Raw genomic sequence first — 22,403 nt, forward strand, 5'->3', positions numbered from 1 at the left:
TTGGGAGCATGGAGTCTTAACTACTGGACCACCAGGGAAATCCCTAGAATAAGCCTTTTCTAACCCTAATCCCCTTAGGGTTTTCTTGCTGGGATTCCTGAGGCCACCACCAAGCCTTGCCCCCAGAGTCACTGCTCCCTATTTGGCCTAAGAATGGACAAACAGGTCCCTTTCCCTGTTCCTAAGATCCAGCTGAGTCAGGATGACTATTTCAAAAAGAGCTTAGAGGAAAACAAAAAAGAAATCATTATAGAAACCACAAACAACATAAAAGTGGTAACGTCCAAAGTACAGGTTTCCTATACTGAGAATAACATTAAAACCAGTGAAAAGCTTACTGAGTTCCACATTCCTCGATCCCAAGAAAACTCCAGACCTAACTGTGCTGGCATAACTTAATGGGCCCCCTGGTCTGACCCTTCCCTCTAATACAGCCAGCCTCTGGCCATGTGATCTCCCAGGCCAACTCAGGCAACACTGTCATCTGAGTCTTTCACCTTTCACAGATATACTCCAACTTTCCCAAAATGAGAGTTTGTTTTCTGGGTTTACCCCTAGAGTGTCTAAGTTCTCTCCCCCAACACCCACCTCCATCACTGTCCTGGGTAGTGAAACATCTTTAATTGCCCATGAATGAACTCTGAGATTTTCAGCTTCACCCACCTAAGAAGTCTTCACCAAATGAGACTCTTCCTCCCAAAGGACATACAAACAAATGAACTAATGGGCTTCCAAAAATCCATATTATGTGTAATAATGCCTTCTTCATACATTCACCTTCAGATCCCTTCAAGAGTTAGCTTTGTGCTGGGCAGAAGGAAATGCTAGGAGAAAATGCCTAGAACACATTCTCTTCCACCTGCAAAAGGAATTAATTTGAAAAGCAATATGCAAATAAGAAATAACTACCGGCTGCTTTTAAGTTAACAATTGCAATCACAGAATAAAGTTCCAGTTGAAATTCTGACCCTATGTCACCGAGGGGTATCAGAAAAGAACAGAAACAACTCTCACTGGTGTGACAAGTCCTTGTAGTAGCCTCCTCTGAATTTGGTCTTCAACTAAAGCCAGGATTGCGGGGACGTCACGACAACTGTGCTGCGACTGGTAGAAGACAGTTACTGCTAGCAGGGAAAGTCGGAGAATAAAAAATGGTGGTGAGCGTTAAAGTTGCGCGGAGCTTTCGCCTTCTGTGATCCTTGACTCCTTCGGGTAGCCGTCGTTGCCCTGGGATACCAGGAGACGCCGTGTCCTGCGCGTCCTGTATCTATAGAGACGACAACATGGCGGCGGTGTGAGTTCTGAGCGTTGGTCCAAGTGACCAGGGGGAGCTGCGCAAGTGGCCAGGGAAGGTATCTGTCTTGGGAGACGGTCTCCTTTGGGAAGTCGTAACCAGGGGTCCCCTCGGTGTCCTTCAGAGAGCCCGGAGGGACTGAGACTTGGGCGAGATCAGCCTGGGGATCTCTTAGACGATGGTGGAACAGCTCTAAGTATATTTTATTCCTTCTTTTTACCTCTTTCTTCCTCCCTCTACTCGGCGACCCGCCACTTTTTACACTGGTCATCTTAGGAATTTTTAGGTTGGAAATTAGGCAAATAAAGGAAGCTGATGATATTTTTTTAAGATCCTCAAGATTAGAAAAAGATTTAAAACAACACCTCCCTTGCCCAGTGTCCTCACAATGATTGCAGATGTGTGAATCTTTTGGAAGAGTAGCACGTGTTAGTGTGGAAGTTGTAATTGTTCATTATAGTAACATAGGTTTGTCTAGGGCTTTTTCACTTCTCTATTTCTTTCAAGCTTCACATCAATTTTGTGAAATACAATAACCCTCATTTTACAGGTAAGGAGGCTGAGGCTTGAGGAGATGGAGAAACTTGCCCATCTTAAACGAATCTGAGCAGATGCTTCAACCCAGCTTTTCTTGCTCCAGGACCAGTGCTCACTTCTAAGCCCTAAGACCTGGTCTGGACCAGCTTTCTATCCCACTGTCTCTCATTTTTCCTACAAGTGTTGATTGGAAATTTTTTCAGAGCCTTGAGGCAAGGACTGTCTGTAGAATCCCCTAAGATAACAGTCAATGAGCCGGGGAAGTACTACAAAGCCATCCAATAGCAGAGAAGTAATGGGACCTTCCTCCCTATCTCCCCAGCTTGCATTTCTTTGATTCCATCTGAACAGTTCACTTCACAACCAAAGGTAGGAGCCTTGCCTGTCCTGTCCTGTGCCTAGCACTGGTACATAGCAGGCACTCAGTAAATGCCTTGTGAATGAATGAATGTAAGATAATCCCCTCCAGAGGGTTTGGACATATTGCCAATTAGGAAAAAGTGCATCAACAGAATCTTTTGTTCTGAATGGGCGGTGGGGAGGGGACGGGAGAGTGTCTGATGGAAACGTGGAACTTTCTAAAGGGCGACCATGAAATTGTTTACTAAAGCATAATATGTTGTAAAAGGGAGCTGAAACCCAGACTTGAAAAGAGATAATTTTAGGCCAAATAAAAGACAATTCCATCTAATCATAAATTGTTGTAAGAACTAAAATATATGTGAAGGACTTACAACACTGCTTGGCACATGGTAAGTTCTTAGTAAATGTTCTTAGAAGTTGTTATTATTTTTGAGATTGCTATTCAAAGAGATGGGCTAGGATACTGAGTAGTCTTAAAAATGTATACATGTTCAAAAAAGGATTACATTGATGCTGTCCAATGTAGTAGCCATACCTGGGTATATGTGCTGAAGGAAGCCTGCTAAAGGAAGGGGGATTTGAGAGGGAGCCAGAGCCAGTTTGGGACACTTCTGTGTCCCCTAGAGCAGGGCCAAGCACCCTTTTGAGCATTTGGTGAAAGCTGTGGACACTCTCCCTGGAAAAGAGCACATGCCCAAACCCATGACATTTTGCATATAATTTGTCTATAACGTTTGCATGTATTTGCATATAACTTCCAGCCGCAGTCTATCAGTGGATCCCTCTGTTTTAGAGGTTGATTCATTAATCTTTGGACTGAGTCATTATTTTAGTGAATGCTTCCTTTAAACCTGGACTACATGTCGTGTACTGATAGAGGAAACCCAGAAGCCCAAGAATCCTCCAGTCTCATTTGCTTCTTCTTTGACTCTCATTCCTTCTCCCACAGGAGGCAAGCCACGTTCAGAGGAAACAAGTAGAGAGTAAAAGCCAAGTAAAGGTAATGCATATGCTTCAGTAACACTCACTGGGGGCTTGCTGAGAAATGCCAAGTGTGGCCTTGGAGAGCAGGGCTGCCTGGGCCTCATCCCCAGTTCCCTTTTCCAAATGGCCTTTCCTGAACGGTGAGTCCCTAGGCTCCCAGGCAAAGCCTTGGATCTTGCATTCAGTCTTGTTCCTCATGGTGCTACTTCACACCTGTTGCCAGAGCTAGGAAGCAGACACCCCTGCATGAAAATGATGGCCGTGGTGAGCCTTCTTCATTGACCCCTCTTTTTCATGCCCCTCCTGCCTCCCCTCTGGTCTCTTCCCAGCTCCGAACTGGCAGGAACTCCTGTCTTAGCCAGAGAGCTTCCCTTGGACTTGTGTTCCAGGCACCGGATGCTCATCAGCCAGCCGTAAGCCCCCTCACGAGGACAGCGGGGACTACACCATGAGCGCTGGATCATGCCTCAGTGCCAGCACAGTGGCCTTTCCCACCACCACTGGCAGCAGCGTGGCCACGAGTGCCTACAGCAGCAGCAATGCTAGTGCCTGTGTGAGGACACGTGCGGGGCGGGCGGAGTGGGTGGGGCAGGGCCAAGCAGGGTAGATGGGCAGCAGGGCAGCGGGGGTAGGAATCTGAGGCGACCCCACTCTCCTGTCTAAACTCCAGTACTAGACCCTGCATACACTGAGCCCTATGCTAACTGGAGTGGTGGCAGCTGTGAGCGTGATGGTGGAGCGGGGAGAACGCTGGGGAGATGCGAGTTGGGGGCTGATAGAGTAGCCAGTAGTTCTCTCTTCCTTCACAAAGCTCTTCTGGTCTCGAGGCCTAGGGCTTTCTTTGTGTTTGTCAGTGGATGGATGTTGTTGACTTCTCACAGCTCTCGGGGGTCTCTCTCTGTGATAGCGCAGGACCAGGGCAGGGGGTGCTTGTCTAGGGATGTAACTATGGGGTCTCACTGCATTTGTGCAGCATGTGTCTGTATCATTTGTGAATTCTCGTGTCTCCTTAGATGTGATGGTGGTTGCATTTGCCTCTCTGTGGACCGGGGTCATCTCACCCCTCCATCTGTGCCATTCTGGCCCAGTTTGCTCACAGATTCACTCACTGCCCTTCCCCGCTCTGCTCTGAGCTGTCAGGAAATTGGAAGTTGGGAAGAAGGGAGAAGCCAGGCTATTTATCTTCTTCCCTCTCTGCTTTTGACAGCAGCAGCTGCATCTCCCTGTGACTCCAGTCCCCACCAGACAGGCCTCTGGGCTCTGAGAACCCCACCACTTCCCCTAACCTATGTGTGGTGGCAGCTTCTTGATGTTGTTAACTTTGGGGTTATTTCACTATCCCCTGGTTGTGCATTAAATTCCTTATTTTAAACACCCGGAGTGGCTTCTGTTTTCCTGGTTGGACCCTAACTGATGCACCAGTTGATATTTATAATAAATGGTCCTTGCTCACCCAACTCACCTTTCCTCCACGGGCAGATCAGGCCATCTGACACTCTCTATAAACTGAGATATAGTTCCAAGAAAGAAGGGATTTGCCAGTCCTGTTCACTTTTATAGTCCTGGCACCTGATACAATGTCCATTGCATCATAGGTAGTCAACAAATATCTGTCGAATAGATAAATATATCCTTATGTTATGTAATGACATAAAAACAATACTTGGTCAAAGGTAAAGTTAAATGGCAGTGAATTTACTTTCAGAGCGATGACTGGTAGGAAGAGGCACCTGTTTCATCCTTCTGCCATCTTGCCACCCCAGGGATTTTTCCATCTCCCTCCCCCCTCAGATAGATAGGGGCTAGGGATTCACCTATGACAGGATTTTCCATTACAGACAAGAAGCGTTGGCATAGCGAACCTCTAGCATCATTAGAAGTGCTTGGGGTGGTCTCGAAGTCAAGGCACGGGGTGCGGGTTGGTCGCAGGCAAATTGGCTCTTTCTTCTTCTCTACCAGCTAGGTGAGGGGTAGAAGAGGGAACGGTGGTGTATCCCTGTGCTCTGGAGAAGTGCCGGGGATAGACCACTCCAACTAGGAGAGGCTTCTGTAGCGAAGGGGTAGGATGGCAGGCAGAGGAGGAGGAGGCAGCATCTGAACAGGCCGGGATCTGAGGGCACACTGAGGAGCACAACAGGCAAGCTAAGGCTGCTGAGTGTGCCAGGTGGAATGGCCCGTGCGGTGGCCAGGGAAGGCTTCATGGGCAGGGTCTCTGGGAATCTAGTTGGAAAACCATTCCAGTGACCTCAGAAGAGGTAATATCTGACTCGCCTACCCGCCCCTCACCTTCTCTCTCCAGACCATCCCCCAGGGGTGAAGAGTGGTGTGATTCATTACTTTCTGGAGGTGGGGAGATCTTTGCCCATTCTCTGGGTCTTTGAATCCTATCCCACTTGCTTCTCCCCTTTCTCCCTGCCGACCAGACAGCCTGCCAGTTCCATGGATACTCAGAAGTGCTTCCCAAAGAAGCAGGACAAAGTGAAGAAGAGGGTCATCTGGGGCATTGAGGTGGCCGAGGAGCTTCAGTGGAAAGGCTGGGAGTTGGGGAAGGAGATCACCAAGAACCTGGTTCTGAAAAATCTATCCTTGAAAATCCAGAAGATAAAGTACAGGTACCAGTATGAGCGATCAGAGACTAAGCCCCTGAGCCTTCAAGCCCCCAAAGCAGCCACTCTTAAAAAACACACTTTTAAAATGTCATATAAAACCAGAAGAGGATATAAAACGTGTACAGCTTGAATAATTGTTGAGAGTATGATTTGAATAATTGTTGAATAATTGTGACCAGATTAAATAATGGAATACTAACAGTGTCTGAAGCTCACCTTCTCCCACTATGTGTCCCCCGCACTGGAACACCTTCCCTACCCATAAAGGTAACCAATACCTTGTCTTTCATGATAATGATTTTCTTGTTTTTCTCAAAAGGTTTTACCACTTATGTTTGTATCCCTAAATGTTATAGTTTAATTTTTCCTTCTTATGAACTTTATATAAGTGGGATAACATGGTATATTTTGTTACACTTTTTTTTTTTTTTTTTTTTTTTTGCGGTACGCGGGCCTCTCACTGTTGTGGCCTCTCCCGTTGCGGAGCACAGGCTCCGGACGCACAGGCTCAGCGGCCGTGGCTCACGGGCCTAGCCGCTCCGCGGCATGTGGGATCTTCCCGGACCGGGGCACGAACCCGTGTGCCCTGCATCGGCAGGCAGACTCTCAACCACTGCGCCACCAGGGAAGGCCCCGTTACACTTTTATTTTGCTCAGTTATGTTCGTAAGACTCATCCACATGCAGATATAGTTCATCCTTTTTCATTGCAGTATAATAGTCCAATGTATGCTTCTACCTATTCACCCATTCTTCTGTTAAGGGACGTTTGGGTTGTTTCCAGTTTGGGTCTGTATACATCTCCTATTGCACAAGTTCAAGAGTTTTTCTAGGGTAGATACATAGGAGTACAGTTGCTGTGACTTAGAACATGTACATGTTTGCTTTTTGTAGATTTCTGTACATGTTTGCCAAACTCTTTCCCAAAGGACTTGTATCCATTTATATTCCCATAAGCCACATATGAGCGTTCCCATTCCTCTGTGTCTTTATCAACAATTGATAATGTCAAGATTTAAAATTTTTGCCAATAATGGTAATTTGTTGTGGGTTCAATTTGCATTTCTCTGATTACTAATACAGCTGAGTGTCTTTTCAAATGTTATTGGCCATTTCATTTGTGAAATACGTGTTTAAGCCTGTGCCCATTTTTCTAATAGATTATCTTTTTTCATTTTTAAAAAATATTGAAATATAGCTGATTTATAATATTATATTAGTTTCAGATGTGTAGCATGGTGATCCAGTATTTTTTTAGATTATACTCCTTTAAAAGCTATTATAAGATATATGGTTGACAGGGGATAAAGGGTGGGGAGGGATAAATTGGGATATTGGTATTGACATATACACACTACTATATATAAAATAGATACCTAAGCAGGACCTACTGTATAGCACAGGGAACTCTACTCAATTCTCTGTAATGACCTATATAGGAAAAGAATCTAAAAAAGAGCAGATATATGTGTATGTACAACCGATTCACTTTGCTGTACAGCAGAAACTAACACAACATTGTAAATCAACTATACTCCAATAAAAATTAAAAGAAAAAAAGACAAAAGACAATCAACAAAGAAGACATACAGATAGCTAACAGCACATGAAAAGATGCTGAAGATCACTAATTATTAGAGAAATGCAAATCAAAACGACAATGAGATAACACCGCACACCTGTCAGAATGGCTATCATCAGAAAGTCTACAAATAACAAATGTTGGTGAGGACGTGGAGAAAAGGTGAACCCTTGTTCACTGTTGGTGGGAATGGAAATTGGTCAGTCGTCATGGAAAACAGTGCAGAGGTTCCTCAAAAAACTAAAAAAAACGACCATATGATTCAGCAATTCCACTCCTGGGTATATGTCCAGAAAAAAACAAAAACACTAATTGGAAAAGATAAATGCATCCCAATGTGCATAGCAATAGCCAACCCAAGTATCCATCAACAGACAAATGAGTATATATCAATATATACCACAATGGGATATTACTCAGCCAGAAAAAAAGAATGAAATTCTGCCATTTGCAGCAACATGGACGGACCTGGAGAATATAATGCTTAGCGAAATAAGTCAGACAGAGAAAGACAAATACTGTATGATATCACTTATATGTACAATCTAAAAAATAAAACAAATGAATGTATATAGCAAAAGAGAAACAAACTCACAGATATAGAAAACAAACCAGTGGTTACCAGTGGGGAGAGGGAAGTGGGGAGGGGCAAGATAGGGACATGGGATTAAGAAAAACAAACTACTAAGTTTAAAGTAGATAAGCAACAAAGATATATTGCAGAGTACAGGGAATTGTAGGCATTATCTTGTAATAACTTTGTTTTAAATTTAAGTTCCCAGTAGGTCCTGCTTAGGTAACTATTTTATATATAGTAGTGTGTATATGTCAATCCCAATCTCCCAGTTTATCCCTACCCCTTCCCTCCATGTTTGTTTTTTGCACCTGTGACTCTATTTCTATTTTGTAAGTAAGTTCATTTGTACCATTTTTTTAGATTCCACATATAAGCGCTATCATATGATATTTGTCTTTTTCTGTCTGACTGACTTCACTCGTATGACAATTTCTAGGTCCATTCATGTTGCTGCAAATGGTGTTATTTCGTTCTTTTTTATGACTGAGTAATATTCCATTGTATATATGTGTACCACATCTTCTTTATCCATTTCTCTGTCAATGGACATTTAGGTTGCTTCCATGTCCTGGCTATTGTAAATAGTGCTGCAATGAACATTGAGGTGTATGTATCTTTTCGCATTATGGTTTTCTCCGGATAGATGCCTAGGAGTGGGATTGCTGGACCATACGGCAGCTCTATTTTTAGTTTTTTAAGGAAACTCCATACTGTTCTCCATAATGGTTGTACCAATTTACATTCCCACCAACAGTATAGGAAGGTTCCCTTTTCTCCACACCCTTCCCAGCATTTATTGTTTGCAGATTTTTTGATAATGGCCATTCTGACTGGTGTGAGGTGATACCTCATTGTAGTTTTGATTTGCATTTCTCTAATAATTAGTGATGTTGAGCATCTTTTCATGTGCCTCTTGTCCATCTGTATGTCTTCTTTGGAGAAATGTCTTTTTATTTATTTTATTTATTTATATTTTTAAAATTTTTTTGTGGTACGTGGGCCTCTCACTGCTGTGGCCTCTCCCGCCGCGGAGCACAGGCTCCGGACGCGCAGGCCCAGCGGCCATGGCCCACGGGCCCAGCCACTCTGCGGCATGTGTGATCCTCCCGGACCAGGGCACGAACCCGCGTCCCCTGCATCGGCAGGCGGACTCTCAACCACTGCGCCACCAGGGAAGCCCAAGAAATGTCTTTTTAGATCTTCTGCCCATTTTTTGATTGGGTGTTTGCTTTTTCAATATTGAGCTGCATGAGCCTTTTGTATATTTGGGAGATTAATCCCTGTCAGTCAGTTCATTTGCAAATATTTTCTCCCATTCTGTGGGTTGTTTTTTTCATTTTGTTTATGGTTTCCTTTGCTGTGCTAGATTGTCTTTTCCTTTTTTTAAAAATTTAATTTAATTTTATTTTTATACAGCAGGTTCTTATTAGTCATCAATTTTATACACATCAGTGTATACATGTCAATCCCAATCGCCCAATTCAGCACACCACCATCCCCACCCCACCCTCCGCGGCTTTCCCCCCTTGGTGTCCATACGTTTGTTCTCTACATCTGTGTCTCAACTTCTGCCCTGCATACTGGTTCATCTGTACCATTTTTCTAGGTTCCACATACATGCATTAATATACGATATTTGTTTTCCTCTTTCTGACTTACTTCACTCTGTATGACAGTCTCTAGATCCATCCACGTCTCAACAAAGGACCCAATTTCGTTCCTTTTTATGGCTGAGTAATATTCCATTGTATATATGTGCCACATCTTCTTTATCCATTCATCTGTCGATGGACAGTTAGGTTGCTTCCATGTCCTGGCTATTGTAAATAGAGCTGCAATGAACATTGTGGTACATGACTCTTTTTGAATTCTGGTTTTCTCAGGGTATATGCCCAGTAGTGGGATTACTGGGTCATATGGTAGTTCTATTTGTAGTTTTTTAAGGAACCTCCATACTGTTCTCCATAGTGGCTGTATCAATTTACATTCCCACCAACAGTGCAAGAGAGTTCCCTTTTCTCCACACCCTCTCCAGCATTTGTTGTTTGTAGATTTTCTGATGATGCCCATTCTAACTGGTGTGAGGTGATACCTCATTGTACTTTTGATTTGCATTTCTCTAATAATTAGTGATGTTGAGCAGCTTTTCATGTGCTTCTTCCCATCTGTATGTCTTCTTTGGAGAAATGTCTCTTTAGGTCTCCTGCCCATTTTTGGATTGGGTTGTTTGTTTTTTTAATATTGAGCTGCATGAGCTGTTTATATATTTTGCAGATTAATCGTTTGTCTGTTGATTCATTTGCAAATATTTTCTCCCATTCTGAGGGTTGTCTTTTTGTCTTGTTTATGGTTTCCTTTGCTGTGCAAAAGCTTTGAAGTTTCATTAGGTCCCATTTGTTTATTTTTGTTTTTATTTCCATTACTCTAGGAGGTGGATCAAAAAAGATGTTGCTGTGATTTATGGCAAAGAGTGTTCTTCCTATGTTTTCCTCTAAGAGTTTTATAGTGTCCAGTCTTACATTTAGGTCTCTAATCCATTTTGAGTTTATTTTTGTGTATGGTGTTAGGGAGTATTCTAATTTCATTCTTTTACAATTTTCCCAGCACCACTTATTGAAGAGGCTGTCTTTTCTCCATTGTATATCCTTGCCTCCTTTGTCATAGATTAGTTGACCATAGGTGCGTGGGTTTATCTCTGGGCTTTCTATCTTGTTCCTTTGATCTATATTTTTGTTTTTGTGCCAGTACCATATTGTCTTGATTACTGTAGCTTTGTAGTATAGTCTGAAGTCAGGGAGTCTAATTCCTCCAGCTCCGGTTTTTTCCCACAAGACTGCTTTGGCTATTGGGGGTCTTTTGTGTCTCCATACAAATTTTACGATTTTTTGTTCTAGTTCCGTAAAAAATGCCATTGGTAATTTGATAGGGATTGCATTGAATCTGTAGATTGCTTTGGGTAGTATAGTCATTTTCACAATATTGATTCTTCCAATCCAAGAACATGGTATATCTCTCCATCTGTTGGTATTGTCTTTAATTTCTTTCATCAGTGTCTTATACTTTTCTTCATACAGGTCTTTTGTCTCCCTAGGTAGGTTTATTCCTAGGTATTTTATTCTTTTTTTTGCAGTGATAAATGGGAGTGTTTCCTTAATTTCTCTTTCAGACTCTTCATCATTAGTATATAGGAATGCAAGATATTTCTGTGCATTAATTTTGTATCCTGCAACTTTACCAAATTCATTGATTAGCTTAGTAGTTTTGGTGGCATCTTTAGGATTCTCTATGTATAGTATCATGTCAAACAGTGTCACTGCAAACAGTGACAGTTTTACTTCTTCTTTTCCATTTTGTATTCATTTTATTTCTTTTTCTTCTCTGATTTCTGTGGCTAGGACTTCCAAGACTATGTTGAGTAATAGTGGTGAGAGTGGACATCCTTGTCTTTTTCCTGATCTTAGAGGAAATGCTTTCAGTTTTTCACCATTGAGAATGATGTTTGCTGTGGGTTTGTCATATATGACCTTTATTATGTTGAGGTAGGTTCCCTCTATGCCCACTTTCTGGAGAGTTTTTTTTATCATAAATGGGTGTTGAATTTTGTCAAAAGCTTTCTCTGCATCTATTGAGATGATCATATGGTTTTTCTTCTTCAATTTGTTAATATGGTGTATCACATTGATTGATTTGCATATATTGAAGAATCCTTGCATCCCTGGAATAAATCCCACTTGATCATGGTGTACGATCCTTTTAAAGTGTTGTTGGATTCTGTTTGCTAGTATTTTGTTGAGGATTTTTGCATCTATATTCATCAGTGATATTGGTCTGTAATTTTCTTTTTTGGTAGTATCTTTGTCTGGTTTTGGTATCAGGGTGATGGTGACCTCATAGAATGTGTTTGGGAGTGTTCCTTACTCTGCAATTTTTTTGGAAGAGTTTGAGAAGGATTGGTGTTAGCTCTTCTCTAAATGTTTGATAGAATTCACCTGTGAAGGCATCTGGTCCTGGACTTCTGGTTTTTGGAAGATTTTTAATCACAGTTTCAATTTCATTACTTGTGATTGGTCTGTTCATATTTTCTATTTCTTCCTGGTTCAGTCTTGGAAGGTTATACCTTTCTAAGAATTTGTCCATTTCTTCCAGGTTGTCCATTTTATTGGCATAGAGTTGCTTGTTGTAGTCTCTTAGGATGCTTTATATTTCTGCGGTGTCTGTTGTAACTTCTCCTTTTTCATTTCTAATTTTATTGATTTGAGTCCTCTCCCTCTTTTTCTTGATGAGTCTGGCTAATGTTTTATCAACTTTGTTTATCTTCTCAAAGAACCAGCTTTTAGTTTTATTGATCTTGGCTATTGTTTTCTTTGTTTCTATTTCATTTATTTCTGCTCTGATCTTTATGATTTCTTTCCTTCTGCTAACTTTGGGTTTTGTTTGTTCTTCTTTCTCTGGTTCCTTTAGGTGTAAGATTAGATTGTTTATTTGAGATTTTTCTTGTTTCTTGAGGTAGGCTTGTATTGCTATAAACTTCCCTCTTAGAACTGCTTTTGCTGCATCCCATAGGTTTTGGATCATCGTGTTTTCATTGTCATTTGTCTCTAGGTATTTTTTGATTTCCTCAGGGATCTCTTGGTTATTTAGTAACATATTGTTTAGCCTCCATGTGTTTGTGTTTGTTACATTTTTCCCCCTGTAATTGATTTCTAATCTCATAACATTGTGGTCAGAAAAGATATTTGATACGATTTCAATTTTCTTAAATTTACTGAGGCTTGATTTGTGACCCAAGATGTGATTTATCCTGGAGAATGTTCCATGCACACTTGAGAAGAAAGTGTAATCTGCTGTTTTTGGATGGAATGTCCTATAAATATCAGTTAAATCTATCTGGTCTATAGTGTCATTTAAAGCTTCTGTTTCCTTATTTATTTTCATTTTGGATGATCTGTCCATTGGTGTAAGTGAGGTGTTAAAGTCCCCCACTATTATTGTGTTACCGTCGATTTCCTCTTTTATAGCTGTTAGCAGTTGCCTTATGTATTGAGATGCTCCTGTGTTGGGTGCATATATATTTATAATTGTTATATCTTCTTCTTGGATTGATCCCTTGATCATTATGTAGTGTCCTTCCTTGTCTCTTGAAGCATTCTTTATTTTAAAGTCTATTTTATCTAATATGAGTATTGCTACCCAGCTTTCTTTTGATTTCCATTTGCATGGAATATCTTTTTCCATCCCCTCACTTTCAGTCTGTATGTGTCCCTAGGTCTGAAGTGGGTCTCTTGTAGAGAGCATATATATGGGTCTTGTTTTTGTATCCATTCAGCAAGTCTGTGTCTTTTGGTTGGAGCATTTAATCCATTTACATTTAAGGTAATTATCAATATGTATATTCCTATGACCATTTTCTTAACAGTTTTGGGGGTTTTTTTTTTAGGTTCTTTTCTTCTCTTGTGTTTCCCACTTAGAGACGTTCCTTTAGCATTTGTTGTAGAGCTGGTTTGGTGGTGCTCAATTCTCTTAGCTTTTGCTTGTCTGTAAAGCTTTTGATTTCTCCATCGAATCTGGATGAGATCCTTGCCGGCTAGAGTAATCTTGGTTGTAGGTTCTTCCCTTTCATCACTTTAAGTATATCATGCCACTCCCTTCTGGCTTGCAGAGTTTCTGCTGAGAAGTCAGCTGTTAACTTTATGGGAGTTCCCTTGTATGATATTTGTCGTTTTTCCCTTGCTGCTTTCAATACTTTTTCTTTGTCTTTAATTTTTGCCAGTTTGATTACTATGTGTCTCAGAGTGTTTCTCCTTGGGTTTATCCCGTATGGGACTCTCTGCGCTTCCTGGACTTGGGTGGCTATTTCCTTTCCCATGTTAGGAAAGTTTTCGACTATAATCTCTTCAAATATTTTCTCAGGTCCTTTCTCTCTCTCTTCTCCTTCTGGGACCCCTATAATGCAAATGTTGTTGCATTTAATGTTGTCCCAGAGGTCTCAGGCTGTCTTCATTTCTTTTCATTCTTTTTTCTTTATTCCATTCCGCAGCAGTGAATTCCACCATTCTGTCTTCCAGGTCACTTATCCGTTCTTCTGCCTCAGTTATTCTGCTATTGATTCCTTCTAGTGTAGTTTTCATTTCAGTTATTGTATTGTTCATCTCTGTTTGTTTGTTCTTTAATTCTTCTAGGTCTTTGTTAAACATTTCTTGCATCTTCTTGATCTTTGCCTCCATTCTTTTTCCGAGGTCCCGGATCATCTTCACTATCATTATTCTGAATTCTTTTTCTGGAAGTTTGCCTATCTCCACTTCATTTAGTTGTTTTTCTGGGGTTTTATTTTGTTGCTTCATCTGGTACATAGCCCTCTGCCTTTTCATCTTGTCTATCTTTCTGTGAATATGGTTTTTGTTCCACAGGCTGCAGGATTGTAGTTCTTCTTGCTTCTGCTGTCTGCCCTTATAATGTCTTTTTTAAATAGAAATTCTTATTGAGGATACTAATCCTTTGTCAGTTCTGTGTTGTGAATATCTTCTCCCACTTTGTGACTTGTCTTTTACTCTATCATGTCTTTTGAAGAAAAGAAGTTCTTAATTTCAAAGGAATCAAATGTACCCATATTTTTCTTTTATGGCTGAGGCTTTTTTGTATCTTGTTTAAGAAGTTCTTCTCTACCCTTACCTAGGTCATGAAGATATTCTCTTATAGTGTCTTCTATAGACTTTATAATTTTGCCTTTAATATTTGTCTTTTATCTATATGGAATTGATTTTTGTGAATGGTTTCAAGTAGGGATCCAATAACATTTGTTTTCCTCAACCAAATGTCCAATTGTCCCAACACCATTTATTGAAAAGTTCATATGTTCCCTCCCTGATGATCTCCCCCACCACTGATGTATATCCAGTGTCCATATATGTATGGATCCATTTCTGAACTCTGTTTTGTTCCCTTGCTCTATTTGTCTTTCCCTGGGCCAATAAATATCATCCTGAATTAATTATTCGAGCTTATAATAAATCTTGAATATCTTGTAGTATAAGTCTTCCAACTTCATTCTTATTCAGGATTGTCTTGGCTATCCTTGTGCCGTTGAACTTTCATATATGTCTCCAAATCAGCTTATCACACACACATAAACTACTTTTTGAGATTTTGATTGGGATTTATTTGAAACTATAGGTTAATTTGGGGAGACTTGATGTCATTACAAACTGAGTCTTTCATGACAGTTTTTATCTTTCATGACTCATGGTTTATCTTTATATTTCTTTAGGTCTTCTTTCATGTCTCTCAATAAAATATAGATTTTTCTCTGTAGGTGTCTTACACATCTTTAGTTAGATTTATCCCTAAGTGTTTTATATTTTTGATGATGCTGAGTATGATCTCTTTTAAAGTTGTTTCATTTTCTGCTTGTTGCTGGCTTTATAGAAAGTCATTTTTTTTAAATATGGATGTTTTGTCCGTAATCTTGTGCCCAGAAACCTTGGTAAGTTCTCTCATTAACTCTAATAATGTATTTGTTAATTCTTTTTTTCCACATACACATTCATATCTTATATGAAAATGGCATTTTTCCTTCCTTTCCAACCCTATCTCCTTCCTTTCTTTGTCTTTCCTTACTGCACTGTTGAAAAGGAAAGTGTTGAACAGAAGCTGTTATAGAAGGCATCATTGTTTTGTTCATGATCTCAGCATGAAAGATTCCAGTGTTTCACCATTAATTTGGATGGTTCCTGTAGTTTTTTCTTTCTTTTTTTTTTAGACTTTATCAGGTTAAGGAAGTTCCCTTCTATTTCTAGGTTGCTGAGAGTTTTTGCCATAAACATATGTTGAAGTTTAATATTTTTCTTTATTGAGATGATCATTTGATTTTTTTCTCTCTTAATTTGTTAGTATGGTGAATTACATTAACTGATTTTTTTAATGTTACACCAACTGTGTATTCCTAGAATAAGCCCAACTTGGTCATGATTGAATATTCTTTTTATACAGATTGCTAAATTGTTTTTGCCAGTATTTTGTTTATGGGTGATATTACCCTGTAATTTTCCTTTCTTCTCATAACTGTCAGGTTTTGATAACAACGTTATGATGGATTCATAGAATATGGTGGGGAGGGTTTCCTTGTTTTCTGCTGTTGGGAAGAGAAGACAAGGATTATCAGATGCTTGGTACTACTTGCTGGGAAGCCCTCTGGCCTGGTGTTTTCTTTGTGGGAAGATTTTTGACTATTTATTCAATTTTTTGGATACTTTTAGAAAGGGTGGCCATAAAATGTATAATTCTTGAGTCAGTTTTGGTCAATTATACATTCCTAGGAATATGTATATTTTATCTGAACTTATTGCTATAGATTTTTTGATAATATTGCCCTCTTATTAATATATTTTTAAAAATAAATTTATTTATTTATTTATGGCTGCATTGGGTCTTCGTTGCTGTGTGTGGGCTTTCTCTAGTTGGGGCAAGCGGGGGCTACGCTTCTCATGGCTTCTCTTGTTGCAGAGCGCAGGCTGTAGGCACGCGGGCTTCAGTAGTTGTGGCACATGGGCTCAGTAGTTGTGGCACATGGGCTCAATAGTTGTGGCTTACGGGCTCTAGAGTGCAGGCGCGTAGTTGTGGCACATGGGCTTAGTTGCTCCACAGCATGTGGGATCTTCCCAGACCAGCCTCGAACCTGTGTCCCCTGCATTGGCAGGCAGATTCTTAACCACTGCGCCACCAGGGAAGTCCCCTATTAGTATTTTTGAAGTCTGCAGAATCTATAGTTTTGACCCACTCTGGAACTCTACAGCTGTGCCGAGATCTCTGCTTGGAAATGCATCCCTGGCACCTCTGTTCTCAGCTTTGGTTTCCCCCAGCTAAGTGCTCAGGGATTTGGTTAAATCAGGGCAGCCTTCCCCATCCCAGACCCCACTGACCACCATGTGCATCTGAGGTACAAGTGCTGCCCCCTTGGCCCTGTATCTTTTCATTCAGTGCTCTGACATCCGAGAGTGAAGGTCTGCAAGAGAAGTGGTAGGATGAGGGAGAGAGTTCCTCCTATGACAGAACACCTGTGCTTCTCCTTCCATGGTCCCACAGACTCAAGTCTGCTTGGCTTTCCAGAATCTTCCCTAATCTTTCTGCCTCTCCTAATTTTCTGATCCTGAAGTGCTTATCCTCTGGCTCCTTCCCACAGGCCCCCCAAGACCAAATTCTTCTTCACGGTCATCCCCCAGCCCATCTTCCTGAGCCCAGGCATAACCCTCTCACTCCCAATCATCTTCCGGCCCCTGGAGGAGGTAAGTCTGCCATGGTGAGTGGAGGGCAGGGAGGGACACAGGCACAGTGACCTCAGAGCAGGACGTAGGGCAGAGCAGCGAGGAGCTCTCCCACCACACCCACATCCCACCAGCTGGAGCCAAAACTCATTAGATAGAGGGGGCTTCCCAGTTGTATGTTGTTGGGGGAAAAGGCTGTGCTACTGTGTTGGCCATCAGAAAGCCCTATATTCCTTGGGCTCTTCCTGCTCTCAAAATGTTTCCCCAAATACTTTGTTCCTCACAAAAGAAGCCCTACATCTCTGAGACCAAGATGGTGCTGGAACACAAGTAACTGACCCTCTCTTCAGAGACTGAGATGGAGGGCCATAGCCCAACCCAGCCCTCAGCAGTGGTGTTGAGGGGATGGCCAAGGGCTGGGGTCAGGTGAGTGGTCCTTGAGTACCACCCGGGTACCACTGATCAACCAGGGCCTCTGCCTCCCTGCCCCCACACTGCAGAAGGAGTACATGGACCAGCTGTGGTTTGAGAAAGCAGAGGGGATGTTCTGTGTGGACCTGAGAGCCACCCTGCCCTGCCACCATCTGATCTGCCCACCGTCCCTGCAGTTGCCCGTGTGTGCCGTGGGGGACATGGCCGAGGCCTGGTTCTGTCTGAACAATGCGGGGTGAGGGCCGTGGCTGAGGCTCAGTGGTGGGAAGAGTGAGGACTGTGAGGAGGGTTCCTGGGAGCAAGAGAGACTGGCCTGTGTGATGGTGGAAGGAGATAGGGGGAGTAAAAGGGGCATCCCGGCCTTTCTAAAGCAGGGGCAGTGGTCAGTGAGCCCAGTGGCTCTAACCTGCCCACCCCCTTCCAGGGACCTGCCCACCTTCTTCACCTGGGAGTCCCCCAGCCCATTCCAGATGTTGCCGACCACGGGGCTGCTGGAGCCAGGCCAGGCCTGCCGGATCACGGTGACCTTTCAGCCCCTTATGGCTGTCATCTATGACGTTCAGGCCACGTGCTGGTACGGGGAGGGGAGCAAGCAGAAGAGCAGCATCCAGCTGCAGGCTGTGGGTGAGGCCCGACCTCTCACCCATCCTCTGCAGGGATCGAAGCCGCAGTGTGCCCCCCCCGCCCCCGCCCTGGCCTGGCCTCCACGGGACCTCCTCCAGCCTCCTGCCCTCCCCTGAGCCCTGCAGGCTTTGCCTTTTCTCTGTCTTCCTTGTTGTCGCAGACCAGTGTTTCCCTGGGGACCCCCGTCTTCTCTGAAGGGCTGTTCAGCTGGGGCCACAGAGGCCCTGGTGGATTTCTCCCCAAGACTCCCCCCTCTCTGCCCAGCCAAATGCGCCCAGCTGCTGGTGAGCATTAAACAGAAGCGCCCGGAGGACCAGGATGCCGAGGGCATCCAGAAAGTGTTACACTTTGGCTCTGTTGCCGTGGGCTGCACCGCTGAGAGGCAGATCAAGCTGTATAACCCATCGGTGGTATGCGTCCTGTGCACATAGCGGGAGTGGGGGCAGGACTCAGGGACCACAGGGCCAGGTGCAACTAACACTCAGCCCCTGTACAGAATGTTGCAACCTCACGTACCCATGTCTGCTGATACACTCATGTCAAAAGGGGTCCCACTCTCCTCTCAGCTGGGGGCTGGGCTGGGGTATCCCTTGACCCGCCCCAGAGCAACTCCAAGAGTAGTCCTAAGGTGTCCTGATGCCAGGACCACAGCCAGCCTTTGTGGTACCTTTGAGAAAAGGAAAAGGTGCCCCCTCTGGGTGGTCCCAGTGTAGGGCACACGGCTCGGCCCCTTCCTTCCTCCCGGCAGAGGCAGCCTTGCTCCACCGTCAAAGCTGATGATTGAGGCACCAGTGGGGCTTCAGCTGCCCTCACCCCCTCGGCTGGGCACCTTGGTAATAACAGACGAGCCACCTGTGACCTGACCACCTCCTGTCCCCACCTGGCCCCGTAGGTGAGCGCCCCCTTCAGGATTGAAGTGGCCCCAGACATGCTGGCCAAAGACGAGGCCTTCTCATGCCCCACGGCCCATGGCATCGTGCCCCCGGGACAGAAGAAATGCGTGTCAGTGTTCTTCCACCCCAAGACCTTGGACGTCAGGACTATGGACTACTTGTCCGTCATGCCCTCTGGCTGTGCCTCCCAAACCCTGCTCAAAGTCGTTGGTTTCTGTAGAGGTACTGGCAGTCCCAGGTCACTGCACTCCCTCTGGAGACAGGAGCAACCCATGCTTAGGATTGGCAAGTGCCCACTCCTAGTCGCCCAGGGCCTCCTTGCCCTCAGCCTGGGTGTCTGCTGCCCCCTGGTGGAATCAGTGAGGAACCAGTTGAAGACGCCTGGAGATATTGTTCCCATGCTCGCCCCTGGTGACCTGGTGGTCTGCTCAGGCCTTTCCAACCCAACCTTCTGTCTCCAGGCAGCACCACCTCCCATCAGTGGTACCCTTTGACATAGCCTCAGGGAGGCTGATACCCCAGCCCCACTCAGGTGGCAGGGCCCACTCACAGAGCCCCCATCTCTTCCGCCCAGGTCCTGACGTGTCCCTGCAGTACTACTGTGTCGACTTCAGCTGGGTCAACCTCGGGAAGCGCTCGGAGCAGTCCCTGTGGATTGAGAACAAGTCGGACTGCACGGCCCACTTCCAGTTTGACATCGACTGTCAGGAGAGCGTCTTCAGCATCAGACCTGCCTTTGGGACCCTGGTGGGCAAGGCCCGCGTGACCCTGCACTGTGCCTTCCAGCCCACTCACCCCATCATCTACTTTCGGAGGGTGGCCTGTTTCATCCACCACCAGGTGAGCTATGGGGGAGGGGGTGAGGAGGGGCTCCCCGGGAAGCTGGAGGGGCCGATCCGAGTCCTAGTAATGAAGACAGTGCTTGGTGCTCAGTCCCCTGTATTCTGGAGCTTCCAGGGCTGTCTGCCTGGATCATCACCTCCAGAGCCCCAGTCTGGCTTTTGGAGCCAGAATTTGGCCAGGGGCATGTGAATGCTCGCTCCGAGCGGGTGGGTAGGCCAGCCTTGCTGTGACTGCTGCCAGGCCAAGGACTTTGCTCTGATGCTGCTAATGGGCTGGTGTAGGGGGGACTGGACCTCGCCCCATGCAGCATGTGCAGAGCAGAGAGCCTTGAAGTGACGACCCCAACCCAGGCCCCTGGACAAGGTGGTACAAACTGTGCCCTGACCAGCTGGTCTCTGGCCAAGGTGGCAAGTGGAGGCTCAAATCTAGCCTCACACAGACAAATGTCGCAGGACCCACTGTTCCTTGACCTGATTGGGACGTGTCACTCGGACAGCACAAAGCCAGCCATCCTCAGGCCTCAGCACCTCGCTTGGTACCGCACACACCTGGTGCGGGGCCTGACGCTTTACCCGCCTGACATCCTGGACATCATGCTGAGGGAGAGGAAGCTGGAGCAGGATAAGAACGGTGCCCTGATGATTCCCACTGAGGTTTGATGGACCCCTCTGGGGCCCCGGGGGCCACCTACCCTCCCCAGGTTCATGCCCCCTTCTCAATTCTTGGGCAGTCCTGTGCTCCATAGCCCTGTGGGTACCCTTAGTAGTCGGGGGTGACGTGTGTGGAGCTCTTGTAGCCTTTTCCAGAAAGGAGCATGCAGATGAGGGGCAGCGGCAGGAGGAATGGCAGCTGGGCCCCCAGCAACCGGCTCTCCCCACACAGGACCTGGAGGACATACCAGCCCCGCAGTATCCCCTCATCCCCCCCATGACCGAGTACTTCTTCGACGGCACCAACGACATGGCCATCTTTCCCCCGCCCGTCAGCATTGAGCCTGTTGAGGTGGATTTTGGTGCCTGCCCCAGGCCCAAGGACCCCAACCCTGTCCCCCTGTGCCTGATGAACTACACCAAAGGCAAAATCACTGTGGCCTGGACACGCAGGGCTGATTGCCCCTTCTGGGTGACTCCAAACCCCTGCGATGTGCCCCCTCTCAAGTCCACAGCCATGCGCTTGCACTTCCAGCCGCCTCACCCCAACTGCCTGTACGCCGTGGAGCTTGAAGCCTTTGCTGTCTATAAGGTGTGTGGGCAGATGAGGGGGGGAAGGTGGGTTCTCTGCCCTGGAGGCTGAACGGCAGGGTATGGGGTCGGAGGGGATGACGGGGTGATGTAGGATCCATCCTCCCTGTGCCAGGCTCTGCTCCCTCCTCTTGTCTCCTTGGCTGGACTACAGCCTTCGCGGTCTGTGTTGCCCCAGGCTCATGGCCTGCCTTGGCCAAGGAGCTTCTTGACCCAGCTGATTATGTCTCACTCACATGTGCCTCCCACCCCTCCAGAGGGAGAACTCAGTGGGGCTCAAGCCCTTTGGAAAATTTTGGTGCACATAGTTTCCTGGGGCTCCTGGCTGGTGTGGCAGGGTGGCTCCTGGCCTCCCTCTAGTCCTTGAGGTAGGAAGTGGTCCCTCTAAAAGAGCTGTGGGCAGGAACTAGGGCCTGGGGGGCGGAGTCAGGGGCACCTGGTGATTAGGTGCGTGTAGGGAGCGGCTTCTAGTCCAACTTCCCTTGACCAGGCTGTCCCAGCCACGTCTCTTAGCCCCAGACGTGTCGCTCCCTCCTCATCTCCAGTCCATCCTGCCCTTTCCCTCCTTTCTCTGCTCTACCCACCCTGCTGTTCTCTCCCAGTGGCTGGGTGCTGGGGCTCAGGGAAGAGGAGAGCTGTGCAGTCAAGGTCAGAGTCCCTTACCAGCTCTGTGACCTTGGGCACGTCCCTTAATGCCTCTGAGCCCTGGTCTTTTCATCTATGAACTTGGGAGCATATCCAAACTTCTGAGAAGTTTTTCCAAAGTTGAGTCTTTAGTTGTCTCTGTTCTAATATCTTGGCAGTGGCGGGACTAGGAAGTTCGTAGGAATAAGGCTGTGGACACCTGGCTTTGCTGAGCCTGTCAGACTTTTAGGCTACAGGCTATAACCCTGTGCTGTCCGATATGCCAATCACTAGCCCCATGTGGCTGCTGAGTACTTGTACTGTGTCAGGTCCAAACAGATATGCTGTAAAGGGAGGAGACACACTGATTTCTAAGACTTAGCACAAAAGAATGCAAAATGCCTCCTGCATCACTTATATATCGATTATACGTTGAAATGAAAAGATTTTGGATCAGCTGGGTTAAATAAAATGTATTGTTGAATAAAGTTTATGCGTTTCACCTTGTTGATGTGGCTACTAGAACATTTACTTTTTATTTATT

General features: G+C 45.0%; 1 protein-coding gene across 1 annotated transcript in view; it reads left to right on the top strand.

The window, feature by feature from the left end:
- Nucleotides 1–1,283: 1,283 nt before the first annotated feature.
- CFAP65 (cilia and flagella associated protein 65) overlaps nt 1,284–22,403 on the top strand; it is a 43,048-nt gene continuing 21,928 nt past the window's right edge. The window contains exons 1-12 of the mRNA XM_060153168.1: nt 1,284–1,292; nt 3,144–3,194; nt 3,609–3,725; nt 5,606–5,790; nt 17,121–17,223; nt 17,703–17,869; nt 18,059–18,258; nt 18,523–18,668; nt 19,151–19,373; nt 19,726–19,991; nt 20,447–20,647; nt 20,877–21,236. Coding sequence (XP_060009151.1) covers nt 1,284–1,292; nt 3,144–3,194; nt 3,609–3,725; nt 5,606–5,790; nt 17,121–17,223; nt 17,703–17,869; nt 18,059–18,258; nt 18,523–18,668; nt 19,151–19,373; nt 19,726–19,991; nt 20,447–20,647; nt 20,877–21,236 — 2,028 coding nt within the window. The remainder of the gene's footprint in view (nt 1,293–3,143; nt 3,195–3,608; nt 3,726–5,605; nt 5,791–17,120; nt 17,224–17,702; nt 17,870–18,058; nt 18,259–18,522; nt 18,669–19,150; nt 19,374–19,725; nt 19,992–20,446; nt 20,648–20,876; nt 21,237–22,403) is intronic.

The sequence above is a fragment of the Lagenorhynchus albirostris genome, chromosome 6, assembly GCF_949774975.1.
Source record: "Lagenorhynchus albirostris chromosome 6, mLagAlb1.1, whole genome shotgun sequence".
NCBI lineage: Eukaryota > Metazoa > Chordata > Mammalia > Artiodactyla > Delphinidae > Lagenorhynchus > Lagenorhynchus albirostris.